General features: G+C 56.2%; 1 protein-coding gene across 1 annotated transcript; it reads right to left on the bottom strand.

The window, feature by feature from the left end:
* Positions 1 to 1,835: 1,835 nt before the first annotated feature.
* Positions 1,836 to 20,343, bottom strand: NPHP4 (nephrocystin 4). The gene is made up of 29 exons (XM_034068541.1): positions 20,298 to 20,343; positions 19,839 to 20,008; positions 19,396 to 19,527; positions 17,626 to 17,798; positions 17,252 to 17,316; positions 16,869 to 17,024; positions 16,623 to 16,759; positions 15,979 to 16,139; positions 15,770 to 15,896; positions 13,901 to 14,065; positions 13,518 to 13,647; positions 11,482 to 11,528; positions 10,697 to 10,911; positions 10,408 to 10,599; positions 9,637 to 9,818; positions 8,925 to 9,085; positions 8,354 to 8,534; positions 7,355 to 7,483; positions 6,760 to 6,962; positions 6,463 to 6,692; positions 6,170 to 6,359; positions 5,940 to 6,023; positions 5,698 to 5,854; positions 5,332 to 5,417; positions 4,724 to 4,809; positions 4,170 to 4,341; positions 3,506 to 3,685; positions 2,644 to 2,787; positions 1,836 to 2,573 (listed from the first exon to the last, which is right to left on the bottom strand). Exons 1-29 carry the CDS (start codon positions 20,329 to 20,331, stop codon positions 2,433 to 2,435), a joined length of 4,230 nt encoding a protein of 1,409 aa, XP_033924432.1. The 5' UTR covers positions 20,332 to 20,343; the 3' UTR covers positions 1,836 to 2,432.
* Between the last annotated feature and the right edge of the window lie 272 nt (positions 20,344 to 20,615).

Below are 20,615 nucleotides of genomic sequence, written 5' to 3'. Positions count from 1 at the left end.
TGCAAGCACAGCACCCAGAGCTCAATCACTGAATTCAGCTCAGGTGCATTAAAGCGTTTCCTTTGGATTTTGACCTTTTGGAACAAAATGCAAAATGCATTTCAAAATAAAAACCTCATTTCAGGCTCCGGAATTAAAACGCTTCCAGCTGGGAATGGCAGGGTGATGCATTACAGCACCACTGCAGTGGGAGCAGGGCTGGTCCCTAATGAGAGCTGCATCACCCCAACAGGCTCCTTGAGGATAGCCCGGAGGTTTTCCTAATGGCAGACCCCAGCACAGGTTGGTGTGGTTGGCACAGGGTTTGCCCCAGCCCTAAGGCACGGTGATAGGCTTGTCATGCCCATTTGCTCATGTAGGAGCAATTAGGCACTGCAGAAGTTAATCAACTTCAGCAATAGCCAGAGCCTGATCCGCCTCTCCCAGCTGTGATCATCCCATCACTTGGCCAACGCCTGCCCAAAGGTGATGTGTGCTCCATCCATGGAATGCTGTGTCTGCCATCACAAGGTGCTGCATCACACTGGGTGCCAACACTGGGCCCCTTCCCGGCCATATCTGCCACAGCCAAGGCTCATGGGCAGGTTGTAGAAGCCTTTGCTCTACCCTGCAAGTGCCACTTCCAAATGCATCCATCGCCTTTCAATTTGGCAGAGGCTCCATGTACTCATTTCAGCTAATAAAGATACCGGTAATGTCATGTTACAAGGCTGGCTGGCTCCCAGCAAATATTATGTGAGCCTTTGTTTAATTAGAGGCTGCTCAGGCAGTTGCAATTTCATTCTCTTAATAGGAAAAATCAGCTGAGGATAAAGGTTTGGGCTGGAGCCCTCAGCCCCTGCACCTCAGGAGCCTGCAGCCCAGCTGGGGCAGGAGCTCCTGCACCCACCTCCCTTTATCCCCCATCTATTTCCTCATGTCTGGTTGCCATTTACCAGTGGCCCCAGCCTCCTGCTGCCTCCCCAGTGCCAACCACGGCCCCAGAGCTTGTTTGTTCTGAGCATCAGTAAAGTTCAGCTCCTGCAGTAAAGTTCAGCGCAACAACAACAGCTCCTGCCTGGGTAAGTGAATGAATGCTGATGGGTTTCCCATGCCCTGCTCAGGATGGGAAGTGCCAGTGCTGGTTGGTGATGTTCATGGAGAGGAAGTCAGCTGGGGAAGGAGCAGGAGCCATCCCAGTGCATCCACCTCCTCACAACACAGTGGCAGAGCTGCCCGCATCCCTCAAGGTCCCCAGCATCCCAAGACACAGATGCAGGGTGAGGCAAAGCAGGAATGGAAGCATGGAAAGGGTTCCAAGGGTACCTGAAGCACTTGCATGATGCAGAGAGCTCCAATTCAGCAACCCACTCTGACCTCCCCAAGGAGCTCAGTTAAAGAGCCACTTCCCTCTCTTTTCTTCCCTAGGCTGGTGAGGAGATGGGAGCTGAGATGTTCAGGCTGAATTAATTGTATCATTCCAAGAATCCACATGTATTCCTGACATGAATGAAATGGGAAGAGAACAAGGAAGAGCCAGGGCACACCAGCACATCATTTACTGGGGCTGAGGCAGCACCAGCTCCTTCACAAGCCTCAAGCAATATCATTGTATGAAAACAGAATGAGGATTATCCAGTTAATCTACTGCCACAACCCCACTCGGGGCCTCTCCGTGCTGCAGACAGAGCAATCACTTGTAAAAGATCAGCTGTCATTTGCCATCAGGCAGAGGAGCTCTGCAATGACTTCATCAGGGCTCCTCCTGCACCAGCCTTACACCTATGAAGCCCTAATGCGTTCCTAAGGGGCTTAGCCAGGGTGTGATGATAGGGGCACAACAAGGGCCACGGACCCCCCCTCTTTTGGCCTTGGTTCCTTGTTTTTGCACCTCTTGGTGTTTCCTCCACAGCCTGGACTTTATTCCCCCCATCCACCACCATTCCCATCCAACATCCCTGCACTGACCCCCAGGATGCTCCAGGGGATCCCCACCATGGGACTGGTGCCACTGCAGCAGTTGCCTCTGCAGGATGGGGACTCCAAAGGCTTCCACTTCCCACGGAACAAGAGCTGCCACGCTCTGCCGTGCTGCACAGCAAGTTTAATTGAGGAAGGATGAGTAAAATATACCCAAAACTCCCCAAAACAGCCTCAGTGAGTACAAAACCCAGTGCAGAATATAAAATACTTTAAAAATACCTCACAGAATCAGATCTGCAACTTTTTACGTTAAAAAAAGATTCCAAAAATGCCTAAAAATCGTAGTAACACTTGACAAAAATAAAGCCATCCTGTGTGGTAACAAACACATTCACTCTCCCTGCTTTGTGCCGATGGAGCCATGTGGCACCACCAGCGCTCACGGCAATGCCTGGGGATGGCGGTGCCCTGTTGGCTTGAAGAGGGGACCAGGCTCAAACCCCTGCAGAGATCCAAGGCACAGACCCTGCTCACTGGTACAGGACCTTCACACAGAAGGTCTCCTCGTTCTTGTCCTCGTGGTCATTGATGTGAATCAGGATCTCCTCCTCACCCGTGCTCTGGCTGGGGGCGAAGCGCAAGCCGATGGTGTACACCTCCCCACCGGCGACCTGCGGGACACAGGGACCTGCACCACACCATGCACTGGGTGCAGGCAGGGGTCGGGCAAGGGGGATGTACCTCAAAGGAGTCCTCCTTGAACTGCAGCAGGTCAGGCCGGTTGGTGCACAGGAAGTACAGCCTACGCGAGGGGTAGGGGTTGGTGTAGGTGATGCGCTTGTTGCAGCCTCTGCCACCTCCTGCAGGCAGCAAGATCTCAAATGCCTGCGGGACAAGGACAAGTCATGGCAGAAGCAGCATAGGGGGAAGCCCAACACAACCACAGGAGTTGCCTCAGTGCCAACACACCATGGAGAGTGTTGTGGAGCAACATCCCCTCCTCTCCCCTTCCACACCTCACATCTGTCTGCCAGCAGGTACCAAACCACCTCCAAGCAGGAGCATCCTCCTCACGCTGCTACTGGCACCACTGTACTCACAGGAGTAATTACAAGCCCGACTGACCAAGGGCCAGGGAGCAGCTGGGGCCAGGCAGCTCATTCCCTAGCTCATTAATGGGTGTCCATGAGCAGAGCAGTGGAGCTCCTCAGATAACCCCGCAGCACTTGGCCTATGCAGGGGCATCAGTTCAAACTGATCTGAGCTCCCCCTGGTCCCGAGGGCTCCATGAGGTTTTAAAGGAACACATTAGCAGGAATCTGATTTTCCACCATTACAGAAAGCAGCAGGCTGCAGCCTTCATTCACAACCAGAGATACTGACAAGCTGATGGGACTGCCTTCAGAACAGCCCATAACACACTGAACCAGGGATTTGGGGGAGATTATACAGGCATAACGGGGCTAAACACGTCCTCAGGGTGGCAAGCACCAAAACACCCATAATGGAACAAGAGGAAGGAGCCTGTTCTGGTTTACCAGCCAGACTGCAACTGCTGGTCCAGCGCTAGCCCCGTGTTTCCCCATCATGAGACTGGCTGTACCTTGGAGATGAGGGGCTGCCTGCAGGCCAGGCACAGCAGCCAGGAGGACACCAGCTGGTGGGACTCCACATCCACCAGGTTGAGGTAGATGAACCTGCTGCCGGCCCTCCGAGGCCTCACACCAACATACAGGTCCTGGATGCCGTTGGCAGGGAGAAGGAAGGCACCATCCGGATCCACCTGCAGACACCAACATGGAACAAGCATGTTGCACTACATCCAGCTTGGATCATAATGAGATCCCATTGCTCTTAGCCTGCCCGGTGCACTGAATCCCACCTATGTGACTACACCACAACTGGCTCTGTGCTGGGAAGGATGGGAGATGGTCAAGGAAAACCAGCTCCATCCCAGCCTGGGGACTCCCTCCCCTCCCAGGCTTCCCCAGGGAGACTTTCCCTTTTGTTTACAGGGGGGTTTGTGCCTGTTATTATTCCCATCTGCAATTAGGGCCGGAGGAATCCTATGGAAATGGTTAGTCCTGACAGTCTCATTAACACAGATAATGTGCCCTCTGGGGTTTGTGCCGATGATCCTACACATGACAGCCCTAATCAAGAGACAATTATCACACACACTTTGCCGCAGTAGGTTATTCATCATTCTGAGCGGGCTGGCTCCCCCAGCTCCCATAGGGAACCCCATGGCCTGGCTCCAGGGTTACCTCCAGCTCCTGCGGGTGGGAGGTGAAGGCCTGCACCCTGCGCGGTGCTGCCGTGCCCCGGAGCAGCAGCGAGAGGCGGCTGAGCTGCCCCGTGCTGCAGCTGACATCCAGGCGCTGCAGTGAGTGCAGGTAGAACTGCCAGGTCTGGATGGGTGCTGCCAGCCAGGGGTCCCTGTGAGAGACAAACAGAGGCTTGGAGCGAGCAGGGAGCTTCCCATAAGGAAACCAGTTCAGTGCCACCCGCTCCTGAAGCATCACCCAAGGCTGGTGCAAAAGGCACCTGGCTGCATGCTGAGGATGTACTGGCCAGAGTGGTTAGGGGAAAAGAGAACCTGAGCTGCAAACATCCCATCAAACATGCCTCCGGCCCAGGCTCTGCGATCATAGGATCATAGAATCAGGTTGAAGGGACCTTAAAACTTATTCAGTTCCAACCCCTTCCACTGGAGCAGCTGCTCCAAGCCCCTGTGTCCAACCTGGCCTTGAGCACTGCCAGGGATGGGAGGGCAGTGGGAGCATCACGTTCCTCACTGGTTTGGGGTTCTGGTACTTACGTGTAAATAGCAACAAAGAACTTTTTGATCTGTGGGCTTGGTCCTCCAGCTACTTTTAAGAAGATGTCCTGTGGCTCCCCAGGCCCCTGCATGCAGAACACAGAGCATCACCCCAACCTCACCATCACCCCACTAACCAGAGCTCTGGGTTCCTCCCAACAGAGGAACCCGCCACTGAACGCAGATGCTGTCTGCATCTCGTTGAACTAAGTTATCAAGTTATAATGGAGCTTGGCTGAGCTCTTCCAGTGTTTTTAATTACCAAAGAGGACACAAACAACTATCGCATTCCAGGTCTGCATCTGTCATCAAATGTTGGCAACACTTCCCCAAGTTTTCTAACAAGCCATAATCCAATTCCCACCCTAACGCATGTCAGGCAATCAGCACCCCCCCTCCATCACCAGCTGCAAAGCATGTGCCCACATTCAGTTTCCCTTCCTAACCCCCCGATGCAAACCAAGCCCAAGAAGCCCATGCTGCGTGCTCCAAAGCAGGGGCTGCACATCAATGTCACTGCATGGGTGCAAGGCATTCCTCTGCCAACAAAACCAACCCACAGCAGGAGGACACAAAGCACAGGACCAACGCCAAAGCAGAACCAGTACCATGGTTTTGGTTTCACAGATGATGTCTGGGTCGCTGCAGCGAACATACATCTCAGGCTCCCCACTTTGCATCCCCACTGGTGTGCCTGGGGAGAGACCCAGAGATGAAGCCATATTCAGCACTTTGTGCTTGCTACCCTGCCCCTCATGCAGCCATAGACCTGGATCCCTTACACTGTAACCCTACCAGTGCATGGCTGTACTGGTACAGGGAACTGGGTATAAAATGAATGCTGGCAGATGGATAAAGAGCAAGCAAGGAGCCTAAAGAAGCACCCAAGTGCTCTCTGGATGCTCACACACCTCAAAGCCACATCCCCATGAACCACGGGTGGTGGATTAACACCATAAGAGCCACAGGCTCACCGGGGAGAGTGTGCCAGGGTGGCAGCCGAATGGTCTTCTTCAGGAAGGTGAGCTCAGGGTGGTAGAAGCGGAAGGTCTGGTCCACCACATGGGGCTGCGGCTCCACCTTCACCCGCAGCAGTGCAATGGGCTTCCCCCCACTCACCTGGAAGGAAACCTGTCCCAGAGGGCAGGAGAAGGATGGAGCTCTGCAGGAGGGATGCTCCTCCTCCTGCACAGCCCCTCTCCCCCAGCTCCCTCACCTGGATGTGCTTTGTCCGCCCGGCCCCGCTTTTCCCTATGGAATGGATGGCTGTGCCAGCACCAGCACCCAGCCCTGCTGGTCCCTGTGGGGTACAGGAGTGGATTGCCTCAGGATGCAGCACTGCTATGGCTGCACCGTGTTCCCAAAGGCAGAACCACTGCACAGGGAAACACAGCCAAGGGAAACGCTTCCTACCGGGAACAGCTCAAAAGGGGGCTCAGCACCAACCTGTGCTGCCACAACAGCAGGGTCTGCACAGAAGGTCTGGTATTTAAAGGGGATGCGAACAGTCTCGTTGGGGCGCAGGTAGACCTGAGGCCTGAGGTCATCACGGAGGTGGAACATCTCCTCCTCCACCGGTGTAACACTCTTGGTCAGCTCCTTGAAGTGCCGCCATTCCCTTGGGTCCAGTATGACACTGGGGCAGCGAGCGGCAGAGGTGCTGGTGAGGACTGGTGGGGAGCCAGCGTCACCCTGGCATCACCCCACACACACAGAGCAGACCCCACTTCAGCCCCCACCTGAGCTCGGGGTGGTCAACCTCGATGGTCACAGTGTGCTGGATGCCATAGGGGTTCTTCAGGGTGAACTCAAAGAACTCAGCCTTCCCCAGCACGGCGTGCACGGTGCGGGTGACGGTGATGGCCTGGCTGAGCATCTGAGAGATGCTCTCCCCCTTGGTGTGCTCCCGGTAGGCATCGATGATCTGCAGGTCCCGGATGTGCCGGGCGCGCTGCTCTGGCCAACCCTGCTGGGGATAGAGGGAACCATAACCCTGGTGCCACCACAGCATCCCCAGCCCCTGGGGTCCCTCTCACCGTCAGCTGCGGTGTCCTCCCAGCACCAGCACCCTCCTGCTGCCGCACCAGTGCCATGCGCCGCAGCTTGCGCCGGCGAGCGGCCTCGGCCTCGCTGGGTGCCACCGGAGGTGCCAGCCTCGCCTCCGGCCAGCGGCTGCGCAGTGCAGCCGCCAGCTCCCCATCCACATCCACCAGCCTCCGAGCCCGTGACACCCGCGTGCCTGCGGGCAGAGAGCACCATGGCACTGCCAGGGACACCCACGTGCCTGCGGCAGAGAGCACCGTGGCACTGCCAGGGACACCCGCGTGCCTGCAGCAGAGAGCACCGTGGCACTGCCAGGGACACCCGCGTGCCTGCGGCAGAGAGCACCGTGGCACTGCCAGGGACACCCACGTGCCTGCAGGCAGAGAGCACCGTGGCACTGCCAGGGACACCCACGTGCCTGCAGGCAGAGAGCACCGTGGCACTGCCAGGGACACCCATGTGCCTGCGGGCAGAGAGCACCGTGGCACTGCCAGGGACCCCCATGGTGCTGCAGGGGCAGGAAGGGGAGCAAGAGTGGGGCAAAGCGCTGGCACCGACTGTGCCATCCCAAACCCAACCGGGACTCACCGGTGGCAGCGTTGAAGGAGACCCAGCTGCCAGCTGGGACGTTGCCGGCGCCATCCGGCATGGGCACGATGCGGGAGCGGGATAGCAATGGGGATGGCAGCTGTGCTGGGGTGTCCTCGCATGGGTGACCTGGCACAAGCAGAGATGAGGTGAGCAGAAAACCATCCGGTTCTCACTGTAACAGTTTAAAGCAGGAGCAAACCCTGCCTGCCAGCGATGCTCTGTGAGCCCAGCAGTGCTCCCTCCAGAGCAGGTACCACCATGCAGCCCAGAGGCAGCAGCATCAGCACAGTGCCATCCACAAAGGCCATGCCAAGCAGAGCTGGACAAAGCTCTGACAGGTGTTTCCCCAGCCAACAAACCCCATCCCCATCCTTCAGGTGCTTTTCAATGCTGCTTTTAACAACAGCATTTTGAAATGAAAAGAAGATGCAGGGAAAAACAACCAATCACCTAGTGCCCTAGTGCAGCATCTTTGCTTCCTCCCTTTCTTTCACCCGGTGTGAGTTAAACCTCTCCCTGGGTTTGGATCTCAGATTCTCCTTCCCAGGAGCTTATCATCCCTTTGCAGGCAAGTATGGAAATGATGATTTCAGATATCTCCTAATGGAGCTAATCTTTCTTCAGAAGATAAGATTTTAGTCACTGCACATTTACAGGACAGGGAATTAAATATATAAAATAGAAGCAGCCGGCAGGTTCCAGGAAGACTAACACCCTTACAAGCGTGGTTTTCCATCAGGTACAGCCGTGTGCACTGCACACTTCTCCCTCAGCCCCATGCTGTTTGCTAGCACCTGAACACATGGTGTTGTGCCCACACCATCAGCCTCCCACAGCCTTGAGCTGGCACTTGCAGGGACCACAGGCACAACCAGGAGCCTTATGCCCCTGCCTATAGCACCCAGTCAAGCAGCTGATGCTGGGACAGGAGTTACCCAGCAAGGAACACAAGCCACCAGTGCAGCATTCAAGCCTGTGTGAGCAGCAGGCTCTTACCAACATTGGCCAGGCAGAGGTGGAGGTGGCCCCGCACCACCACATGCACACCGAGGGGCCGCAGGGCACCGTGCCGTAGAGCCTCCTGGCCCATCACAGTGGCATCTGGCTCGTACTCGGTCGTGGCCACCTGCAGCTCATGGTGTGTCCTGACTGCTGCTCGGCCCTGGCGCAGGAGGGGCTGAGGACAAGGGGTAATGAGTTACTGGGGGTCTGTGGGGTTGAGGGGTCGGGGTAGGGATGTCTCCATGCCCTAGGTCTGGGGTTTCAGCCCTAGGATACTGCAGGAGTTCCAGAGGAGTCAGAAAATGAATGTTCTGCCATCACTTCCAAGGAAAAGATGACAAATCCTGCAGTCAGGAGCTTGTCAGGCTGACATCAGTCTCAGTTACACAGAGGAGCTGACAGCAACTCCATTACTTAGAGATGTGAGGGAAATGCAAGAGCATCTCAACACAGGACCAAAGGAAAAGTCAGGCTCTTCCTTAACACCCCTGCATGCTAAGGAGAGGGTCTCCATCAGCAGCATCCCTGTAGGCTTATGGGGCAAGAGCTCCAGTTTAACCAATACCTGCAGTTTAACAGCAGCAGAGCCAACGAGGAGCAGGGAGTCTCCATCCCAGATGTCGATCTGGAGGCTGTGCTCAGCCAGGTACCGCAGGAACCAGGGCTGCTCCCCAGCACGCAGGAACGCAGGATCCACCATGTACTTCAGCTGCAAGCCTGGCAGTCCTGTGAGACACAGCATCACCATGGACATGGAGCTTCCTTGGGCCCAGCAGCTGGGACAGAGTTCTTCTGCTCCGGGGAACCTGTGTGTCACACAGCCCATCTCCTCTGCTTGGTCCATCAGCAAGGTCCAAGGGCCCCTGGGATTGGCATCCTCCACTAACACTTGGGCTGTACAGACTCCATTAGCCCCACATGGAGGAGCTTCACCAGCCACAAGTGCTTGTGGTGTCCCTTAGGACCAGGGTTGAACAAGACACAAAGAAAAGCCTTCAGCCAGGAGGATGAGAGCTACTCACTGAGCAGAGCAGAGCTCATGTGGTGCCTTTCTTATCCAAGGCACTCAGTTGCCAGAGCTGGCAGCATCAGGATGCTGACTGTACCCCCAGCACCCACCAGTGCTTTACTTCCAACACAGGACATTGGGAATGCTGGTGTCTCAGCAGAGTTGTGCTGTTAAAGCACGCACCAGCCCATTCCTCAGCCCAGGGGCAAGCCCAAACCTGACTGATGAAGAGGAGCATCCACATGTTCCAACCAGAGCTTACCAGTGCTGGGGGTGCCATCCGTGTTCACCCGCACAAGGAGCTGTGCCGGCACAGCCAGCCTGGAGCCTGGCCCCCCTTCCATGCTGACCAGCTGCAGCCGTGGTGTGGTGACCGGTGGGAAGCGGTAGAACTGGAATGTGAGGAAGATGGTCCTTGGCCACAGCCACTCCACACTGCCCTGAGCATCCCTTGAGGAGAGAATGGGGTTAGGTTAGCTCATGGCATGGCACTGCCTCCCCATCATGTGTTTGGCACACACACAGAGGTAAAGAACAAGAGATGATTGGCAGCATCACAAGTATTTGGACTCCTCTGAAGACAGCGGGCATACGGTTTGCCTTGGCTTCCCAAAAAGCTTTGTAATTCCAGCTGTCTCCTGCCATATGCTATGACAGAGGAGCCCAGCAAAGACAACGCTTTACCTTCACACAGCATGCTGCCATGCACAGGAAAACCACAAGTGCAGCTTTATCCAGCCACAGCCACCCCATCGGTGCCAACTTTCTCAGCTCCATCTGCATGTATGGAGCAGCCCTGCATTAAGCAGCTTTTACATCACATTGTGGCTAACGGACACAATGGAAGGAACTGAGTATGATTTAAGAGAGTCCAGGAAGGACAAGAGCATCGTCAAGGACAAGAGCTCTCCAGGGCTCTGCCTCCATGGCAGCTGCTGGAGGATGCAGCTCCTTTGCAAGGATTCCTCCTGTTCAAGGAGGTAAATGGACTGGGGGGGTTTGGGACAGGACACTTCCCGCTGGGATCTGCCCACCCCACCTGCCAAAGGCCAGGAACTGCAGGGTTATCTCATTCCCTTGCAGAGGGTCAGCTTCCTCTAGCTGCAGGCTGAAGCTCCCCGGCTCCACCGGCTCCGAGATGTCCACGGGCTCCTGGTTGCGGTCCAGGATGTCCGGGAAGCCAGCAGCGTGCAGGCGTGCCAGGGAGGCACGGGACAGCACCGTATGGGAGCTGATGGAGAGACAAGGGTGAGCCGTGCAGCACAGACACAGAGACCCCAATGGGCTGGCAATGGGGGTACAGGAGCACAGGGGACAGCGAGCATCACCTGCCTGCTTGCAGCCCCACGGCAGCCATGGGCACCTGCAGTGGGGTGAAGGGCAGTGCCTGCAGCTGGTCACCAGCACAGTGCTCCGGGTCTGGCAGGCTCAGGTCAGCCTCCAGGTGAGTGATGCCACCATCCTGCCCAGAGCCACGGTCCGGTGGTACCAGGGACCGGCCCCCAGCCCGTGGTGGGGACACCGAGAGCTGGGACACTGAGAGCTGGGGAGGAGAGCAGAGAGAATGAGAGCCCTGCACTGGTAAAGCCCAGCTCAGCTGCCAGAGGGTTTGCACCTCTGCTTCCCCTTCAGCTGCTGCGCTTTCCCTGGTAAATAGATGGGAAAATGCATGAGGAAGGTCAAACTGCTTAAAACAGACTCACGAAGCATTTTATTTCATCAAAAATATTTGTGTGCATTGATCCCTGCATCAAGATACAAGAGAAAAAAGGCCTAAAGAGGGATCTCTGTATTCACAGCTCTCCTTAAATCCCAGCAGCTCCACAAGAAGAAGTCATGCATCACTGTCAGCATGGACCGGGGAGTAAGAATACCCAGCAAATGTGGGCTGACACAAACCAGAACTGCCCTTACAGGTACATCTGGGGTGTGAAAGGAGCTCAGGGATCTTGCCCAGCATGTTATATGTGGGATCTGTTTTGCTGCCCTGGAGGAGGTGGATTTGAGCAGGACGTTTAGTGTCTGTTGGCTACAGGAGGCAGGAAAGAGGATGGGACCGGGAGCACATCCCCTGGGAATGCCATGACCCACTGCCTGTGCCCATGGCACTTACCCCTGGTCCCCGTGGGGAGGTCACCACCGTCGGCAGAGCCACCAGACCTGCAGAGAGGAACAGGATTGATGCTGGAATGAACCCTCTGTCACTGCTGTCCCCTCCACCACCGAGCACCCCCAATCTCCCACCAGCCCATCTGAGTGTTGGGGTGAAGCCAGCTCAGCAAGGCAGCCAGCACCGCTCAGCCACTGCTTTGACTTATCTCTCCAATAACCCCATTACCTGGGGGGGTAAGTAGTGTATTTCCAGATCCATCCATTATTTTGCTGGGAATGAGGCTAACTCTGCTGCAAGAGGCAGGCAGCTGCAGCATCCCCAGACGGTGCCGCAGCTCCCTGCGGCCACACAGCACTGCCTAAGCGGGATGCTTAATGAGACGTGAAACTTTGAGGATCCTTTAAGGTTTTCATCGCTCCTCTGTTATTTCTTGTCACTCTCTTCAGCCTTTTGTGCCCCAGAATGGAACAGGCACCATCGTGTCTGGATTTGCTCAGCTCCTGTGCCAGCACAAGAGCTCGCTCTGCCGCGGGCCCTTCAGAGTGGAGCAGGGGCACAGATGTTCCATCTCTGCATCCATGTGATGCAGAGACCTCATTTTGCTTCCACTACTGTGTGTATTCAAGCTATCTCATGCTGACTGCTGTGCAAAGGAAACCACCCTGATTTCCTTGCATCTACAACAGTGGTTTCCCCCATGAGGATGGCTTGGGTCAGTGTTCAGAGGTGACTGACGCATCCATCATCCAGCACCTGAGCTGATGGATGATGTGCTTGCCCTCCCCTTGTTTCCCAACCATGTTAACCAAACGCTCCTCCAGCAGCTCGGGATGCAGGCTGGCTCTCACGTGTGGCCACTCACCCCATGGGATCGCCACTGCACTTCCCAGTGCCACCAGAGACAGGGAAACACCTCTACAATCACCTCATCAGAGCATCATCCCTCACTGGGCACCCCATCCATGCTCCAACTGGGCTGGAAGCTGGGCTGGAAGCACACTTGTTCCTCACACTGAACTCCCCATCCTGGCTGGAAGGTGTCTTAAACAACCTTTCAAGCAGCACCAGGAAGGCACCAGCAGCATTGCCATAGGGAGCCTAAAGCACAGCCCCAAACCCCTTCTCTTCACCTGAAGCTTTCTGCTCTAAAGCCCCTTACACAGCATACCCGGCTCCTCACCCGTGTGCAGCCAGCACGGGCTGCAGCAATGCTGTGGTACCACTCTGCCACCTCGTGGAAGGCACAGCAGCACCAGGGCTGGCATGGGAACAGACATCCATGTGCCAGCATCACCCTGACCCGCGGGCTGGCACCGACTGCTCACCAGGAGCTGGATAAGCCCATAAACGTGTTGAAACACTGCCAGGTATCTGGAGCATCACAGCAAGACCTGCGTGGGAAGCGGAGCAGGAGCAATGCTGCAGATAGGGAAGCTGCTTTCCCACCGATCACAACAGGCAGGATTACATGGAAACAAGCCAGAGAGGATTTCCAGCAGCCCAGACTCAGCTCCATGCCCAAGCCCACACCAACAGCAGTTTTCTCTCCAGCACAGCCAGTGACCTGGCAACCCTGCACCATGGATAGATGCATTCCTGCACACAAACCCCATCCACTCTTCCCTGGTAAAGCACCAGCAGCACCATGAAAAGGTTTCCTCCCTTCACCCTATAACTGACATTTCTCCTGTCCTCATGCCTGAGGGGACTCAGAGTCCAGAAGGATGAGCAGCAGAAAGCAGTGTGCTACTGCTGCACCCATCCGGCTCTTCCGGGTGCTGGGCACATGAGCCATCGGAGTGACCCAGAACGGGAGCAGGCTGGAAATCCCTGAGGATCCTGCACTTGGAGCAGTGCTACTACCACAGGGACATGTGCAAGTTAAAGTGAGAGCTGAATGTAACTCAATGGGAACTTGGTTCCTCCTGGTACTTCACAAGCTGCTCACTGCACCTCCCTGGAGCCGTGTTCCCCCCCCACCAGCAGACACCAGCACCACACTGTGTTTTAAATGTCAGCAATTGGAAAACACTCACTCGGTGATGGTGTGGGAGGCTTCTCCTGCTCGTCCCTGGCTTTACAAAGGCTCTGTGCAGCAGTTACAGCGTGTTCTTCCGCATCCCTGGAAACATGGAACCGGACAGTCCCGGACTCCATGTGCTTCCCCTGGAACCGGGAGTTAAACACTGTGTGTCTGCAGTGACTGAAATCAAGCAGCACTGGGCACCAAGTGCTCTCTTCCAGTGCAGTGCTCACTGGCAAGGTGGGGGGGACAAGGGTGGCAATCCTCCTTCCATCCCTCTCCATCCATGCCCGGATATGCAGGGAGCCGCCTGGGTGCTTACCGAGGTCTTGGCAAAGAGCCCCCTCACACCAAACCTGCCCAATCCCCATCAGCATCCCCAGCACCATGGCTCACCTTGCGGGAGCTCCTGCCCGGCGGGGTCCGGTACACCAGGGTTTGGCAGGGGCCTCGGTGGGCACCACCACGCAGGGGCAGCACCACATCCGCCTCACCAGCATCCGGGCTCCACAGAGCCCAGCGCACGGAGCGCATGTCGGCTGCCTCGCTGCCAGCCAGCGCCTGCGGAACACAGGGAGAGCAATGGGCATCCCGAATGGCCTGTGGGATGGAGGAAGCAGGGCCTCACCTCCTGCACATCCTCCCATCCCGCAGGACCTGTGTCCCTTCAACCCATCCTGGGGACGTTCTGCTTTCCAGCACCTTATTTCTCTTCTTGCACCCATTTCCACCCCCCACCCCAACCCTAATGCTGCTCCCATCCCTTTCAGGCTCCCAGGAGGACCAGGACTGCTTCTCTGATGGAAAGGGATGTGGATCCAATCCAGGTTTGGTTCTCTCCCCTCTGCCAGCAGAACTGGTGCCCTCCTGTGTGATTTCACCTCTGACACCTGACCACAGACTCAGGGCACACAGGTATGAATCCCAGTTTCTCCCTAAGCCCTATGCCACCCTTCCCACACCAGTGCTCTGGTTTTCCTTGCACTTACCCCCTTTACCAGCCCGCTGCTGATGTTATTCCTTCCCTGCAGAAACCCACAGCCCAAGTAATTCCTATCTCATCCCTGCACCCACCTACACAAGGGACTACACCTCTAGGTTACAGATCACCATCACTCTACTACAAGGTAAAAGCACAATATGATGCTTGTCAAAACGAGCAGGGTTTTCACCCTTGCAGCTATTTAGCACACATAAGCTGAGACAGAGCCACCAGCACCAAAGGGCTCTAATCCCCCACCTCAAGCACACTGCATTAAGGGATATATCTGACCCCCCCATTCCTGGCAGATGGGAAAGGCAGTGTAAAAGCTTCCACTTACCACAGCCTCCCCCCAAAGCAAAGGAGAGGTGGAGAAGAGAACCCAGAGCCTCTGCCAGCGCCTGCAATCGCCCTCACAGCCTGCTAATTATAGCACTGAGGACAAGGGGATCAGCTCCACACCAGCCTTGGGATTAACTGCTCTGCCTACAGCACAGAACTGCAGCTCCAAGTCTCTGTGGGCCTCGGCTCTCAGCATCCTAAAGCAGTTGAGCCCAACACAACTTCCAACAGCAAACCTCGACACCAATCCCTCTGGCCTGATATGTTTCCCACTATAAACACCCATTCCTCCCCAAGGAGAGGTCACTTCCTGCAGGGAGCATATCTGCAGGGACATTAGAGCCTCCTCATGAACCAATGGATTCAGTGGCACCAAGGAGGTGGTGGCTCCAACAGCAAAGGGGCTCTGGTGGGCACACCTAAACAGCTCTTTAAGCCGGGTTTAGCCTCCAGCAAGGTTAAACTGAAATACATGTTAACGATCGCTAAGTAGGCATTAACGAGCCTGGCATCTGCAGTCAATACAAAGGCTTTGTCTGGCTTTAACAACCAGAGAACCTCAGGCTGAAGCTCAGGGGTTAACTTCTCAGCAGAAATGCTACATTCTAAAGAAAAGCCTTTTTTAAATGAAAAAAAGGCTGAAATGTTCTGAATTGGCTTCCCAGAACACGCTGGGACTGCTGCAGGCCACATTTCTCCATGTACACGGTGGAGAAATGGCTCCACAGGTAATTAAAATGATTCAATAGCCCATTTGCAGGATATCTGCTGCAGAAAGCACCTGGACACTCTGCAGGGCAGTTTGTCAGGCAGCAGGAGCTGCAGCATCCTGGGGGTGCAGGATGGCAGAGGCAGAGGATGGGGTTCCTCAACAGGGATCAGTCCCCAGCAGCACATCTCCATGGTTTAATACAGGGTGAAGTGCACACACTCGGCCCTACCTTCCCACCGGTTCTCCCTGCGCTGCACAAGACATATTCCAGCTGGAAGCAGATCCCAAACGCCGGGTGAGGCACCATCTCACTGAGGTGGATGCGGCTCCTCAGCACCAGGGCCTGACCTGCATCCCTGCGCCAGGATGGAGAGGAACTGCAGGCAATGCACAAGGCAGGAGGGAAGCACCACAAGCAGTGCAGGGCTTCCCCCTTACCTGGCTCCGGAGCTGGGCACCCCTATGGAGCCATCCTGCGCTGCCTTGGGCACCAGCACAGCCACCTGTGGTGCCTGGACGAAGCACAGCCCGTTGTGGACACCGACGTGCAGCCGCCGCTCCCGCACCACCATCCCATCACCATCCGGAGCAGCGTTAGCCTGCGACAGGCAGGTTCTCAGCTTGGGTAGTGAGGAGGCACAGCATCCCTTCCCCAGCCCACCCACAGCCAGGAAATACAGGCAATCCAAAGGGAACTCGGAGCAGGATCCACCCCCGTGGTGGCTGATGAATATGGAAATCGTTCATCTTTAGGGCAGAGCTGGTGCAAATCTGGCAAATAAAGGATCTGGCCAATAGTCCTGTTCCTAAAGAGATCTCCTCAGAGTGCTCTGCATCTTGTCTTTGCATTGTCCCAAACTCAGGCTCTGCTTATTAGTGTCTGGATGCTCAAAACAAAGCCTACAGAGAGCACCTATGGCTCAGCCAGCAGTAAAGCAAGGAGAAGGCTTGTACAGCAAAGAAAATCAGGGACTCCATGCAAAACAACTACCATCTGAACCCTTCCACTCCACCCATAACCGAAGCACCAACATCACTGCTCATGCATCAGACCTTCCCCTGCTTAACTGCACCAGCAGTACCTGCAGCAAGCGATCGCTGTTGAGCAAGTCCAGCAGCTCCTCCTCGAACTCCTCCAGGGAAGGGTACAGACAGACAGACAGCCTCTCCAGATAGCAGGTCACCAGCTCCATCAGCTGGGGCTTCTGCAAGCAGCCACCTGAAAACACACCGCGGTGGCCACAGGTCATGCTGTGGGCAAGGAGGTGTCACCAGGACCAGGGGGGCACCAGAGCCAACAGCAGCAGGGAAAGGGAAGGAGCCCTTACTCATGTCTCCGCACACTGGCAGCAAGCCAGGAATGTTGTGCAGCCCGGACACTGGAAGGTTTTCAGGGAGCAGGTGGGATATCGTCTCCAGGGGCTGGTGGGGCCTCAGGGTGTACTGCAGGTGGCTCTTCTCCATCACCGTCAGGTATTTGTTCTCTGGAGAAGAGAAAACATCCCAAAATGATCAAAGGTGCAGAGACAGCCTCACAGCACCACTGCTGAAACTACCATCCATGAATGCACGTGCTGGGAGCAGAGGAAAACCTGGGTTTGCCCAGCCAGGCTTTTCCTATCTGGCAGTAAGGCAAGTCCACTTAGCACTACATAAGGACATCAAAACTCATGTGGGTAAGAGAGGCCACCATCCTGCTGCTGCTGCTTACTTTCCATGGGCTCCTGAAAGAGGGGGTGCAGCAAGGCACGGGGCGTCCCATGGTACAGCTTCAGCCTGAAAGCAAAGAGCACACAGTAAATGCACCCTGAAGCACACCTCCCTCTTCCACAGTGCCTCTGCTCACAGTCAGACACCCCCTGCCTACTGTGCACCCATGCTAAAACCCTGTCCATTAAGGAAAGAGCAGGCATCACTTACAGACCCACTGCTGCTTCTCCATCAGTGCAGAACTCCAGGTTCCTAAATGCTGGCTCTGTTTCTGCAGCCCCAGGACCACCTTTCCTCTCCTCAAAGCAGCCATGTACATTGTCACCCCGATGCCCAGCATCCCCCATCACGCAGCAGCAAGGCAATGACACCTACACTCTGTCCTTGGTGGCCAGGTCCTTCACCTCCGAGGCGCTGCCAAACACAGGGATGACTCCAAAGCCACAGGAGAGATGCTGAGAGCCCCCACCCTCCTTCTTAGCTGTCACCACCACTTCCACAACAGCAGCAATGCCAGGGTGGTTCAAGGAGGTGTGGAAGTAAATGGTCTGCAGTGGGAATGGAGAGAGAAAGGTGGAGCCCATGGCAGAGCAATGCCTGTGGCACTGGGACAGCAAACAGCATAACCAGAACATCCATTAAAACTTCCAGCTAAAAGCTCATGGCAAATGACCCCAGATCTCAACCTCCTTAAACCTCAAACATCATCAGCTTTTGTTTTCCTTCCTTTCTTTGTTGCTAACATCCACTTTCCACAGTAACTCACAGGCTGCAGAGCAAACCCCACACCAGGGCAACCAAAGGAGTCAGAATACCCCAACCCAGTGTGGGGAGCAGAGACAGGGGTGGCCTTGCCCTGCAGGCAGGAGGGCACAGGACACAGGTCACCTCCTCAGGACAAGATTTAAGGCTAGGTTAATCTTTCTATTAAAGACTCATTACTGCAGCATCCCAGGGAAAGCGTTTACGGTAATCGCAGGCTGTCAGGAAAGGATAACGGACAGAGACATTACCCCATCAACCCAGGGAAATAAATCGCTATTCTATTACCTTTTATTGCAAACCACTGCAATAATGACCTCTGGATGCAGAGCCAGGGAGCCTTTGCAGCAGCTCCATTGTAAAACCAAGCTCGCTGTCCCCTATGAGCATCAGCAGTGCCTTGTGACAGCGCAGTCCTCTCCTCTAAACCCCACAAGGGCAATGCAGCACCGGGGTCACCTGGACCTGTCACACATGCAGACCCCATGCCCCTACCTTGGATTTTCTCCATCCCTCCTCAAAAAAGCAGGGCTCGGATGAGAATTAAAGCACTTGGGGAAGAAATGCAGAGGTCAAAGAGTCTCAGATACTGTTACTGACACCAACAAATGAAGGAACACAGCACTAACCATGCTGCACCTCACCGGCAGCGCTGGGCCGATGGGGTCTCCCCAGTAAGGGGCACCCCGGTTTGTGCTATCAGCAGCATCATTGGATGAGGTTGGTTCGCAGGTAAAGGAGAGGGAAGCTGTGCCAGAGGGGGGCTGAGCCTTCCCATTCGTGAGCAAACACTGCTCTCTGCTGCCAGCCCTGTGCGCAGCAGGCAGCACACCGCGGCTGCCAGGCTGCCATGGAAGCATCCCCAGACCTCCCTTCCCCGTTCCAGGGAACGCTTAATAAAGCCTTCCATTAAACAACGCTTAATAAAGCCTTCCATTAAACAACGCTTAATAAAGCTTTGCATTACATAAAGCTTAATAAAGAGTTCCATTAAAACTTAATAGTTGGGCAGAGTCTGGCTGCAGCCTGGGCAAAGGATTGGGTAATGCCAAGAAGGAAAAAGGGTTGGTCCTCTGCCTGCATGCAGCAGAGCAAATCACTGCAGACAAGAATCATAAGCAGACGAGGGAGAGAGCCTGTGCCTGCTTCATGACCTGTGTTCAAAGCCTCCCGGCTACATCGTGCTGACAGTGGGACCCCAGAGCTCCAGACTGATGAAGTAAACCAGCACCAAAGCAGAGCAGCTCAAACCTCAACACCAAAACCAACTTTTCCCTTCATGTATTAAAACCCCCCTCCTCGGACCCTGCTCCTGCAGCTCCATCCATTCCCTGATGGATCGCTGCCCATTCCCAGGTCTGCTGGTGCTCCCCCTGCACCCACCTCATTGAACACCACCTTGGCCGGGCACGATGGGGCAGCACGGGCAACTCGAAGGCTGCTCCTCCAGGTCCTGCCGAAGAAGTGGTGGTAGGTGGCATCGAACAGGGAGAGGCGCAGCTGGTACTCAGCGCCCTGCAAAGGAGAACAGGATCAGCCCCAGTGCAGAACACCCATCTCAGCAGCCGCAATCTGCAGAACGTGCTTTGGTAACGGGGGGAACAGATAATTAACTTTTTAAGTGTTATGCAGAGGTTTTATCTCAAAACCAAGGCTGGTTTGGGTTGGAAGGGACCTTAAAGGGACCCCTTCCACTGGAGCAGCTGCTCCAAGCCCTGTGTCCAACCTGGCCTTGAGCACTGCCAGGGATGGGGCAGCCCCAGATCCCCTGTGCAGAGCACCCACTGATGCTCTAATGAAGGCCAATGACCACAGCTCACACGTACCTGGCTGAGCGCGGCCCCTTCGAGGTGCTTCAGGACGCAGCAGAAGCCGGCGGTGCGCGCCGGGGGTCCCCTCCTGCGCCGGCCGTGCGGGGGCACGGTGAGGCTGTGCCGGAACACCCGCTCCCATTCACTGCACCGCGGGGGGCCCGTCCCGGCCGCCGGCCCCGAGCCTGGGTAAGGGAGAACGGAAGGAACCGGGAGCTGCGGGAGCACCGCAACCGACGGGCACGGCCACGTGCGGGGCCGGGCACACCTTCACACCGCACGAACCGGGCACCGCGGCCGAGCAGGGACCGGGCCGGGACCCGCTGCAGGTAACACGGGAGCGGACACTCGGGTCCGGTCCGGTCCGGTCCGGTCCAGCCCTGCCCGACCCGACCGGACCGGACCGGACCGGACCCGACCGCTCCGCTCCGCTCCGCTCCGCACCACCGGCAGAATAGGGCCCAACGCACTCACCGCGCCCTGACGCCATCTTCTCGGGCGCGCCCATCCCCGCGCCGGTCCGGGGGGGAATCAGAGGGGTCACCGCCGGTCATTACCCCGCCACCCGTGCTCCCGCACCCGTTCTCCGGTGTGCACCGGAGAGGAGCAGCAGCGGTGTGATAGCGGTGTGATGGCGGAGCGGGGCGGAGCTCGGCGGTAGCGGCGGAAAGGCGGCCATAGCGCAGGCCGTCCCCCCCCGCGCGGATGGTCGCGCCCGACTCAGCATCGGGTTACTAGGGCGATGGTGCCGCACCGCGGGGGGCGTGGCCTCGCCGGTGGGCCCGGCCGGGG

The sequence above is a fragment of the Melopsittacus undulatus genome, chromosome 12, assembly GCF_012275295.1.
Source record: "Melopsittacus undulatus isolate bMelUnd1 chromosome 12, bMelUnd1.mat.Z, whole genome shotgun sequence".
NCBI lineage: Eukaryota > Metazoa > Chordata > Aves > Psittaciformes > Psittaculidae > Melopsittacus > Melopsittacus undulatus.
The sequence above is the reverse complement of the archived record's forward strand: the minus strand, read 5'-3'. Positions and strand labels throughout refer to the sequence as shown.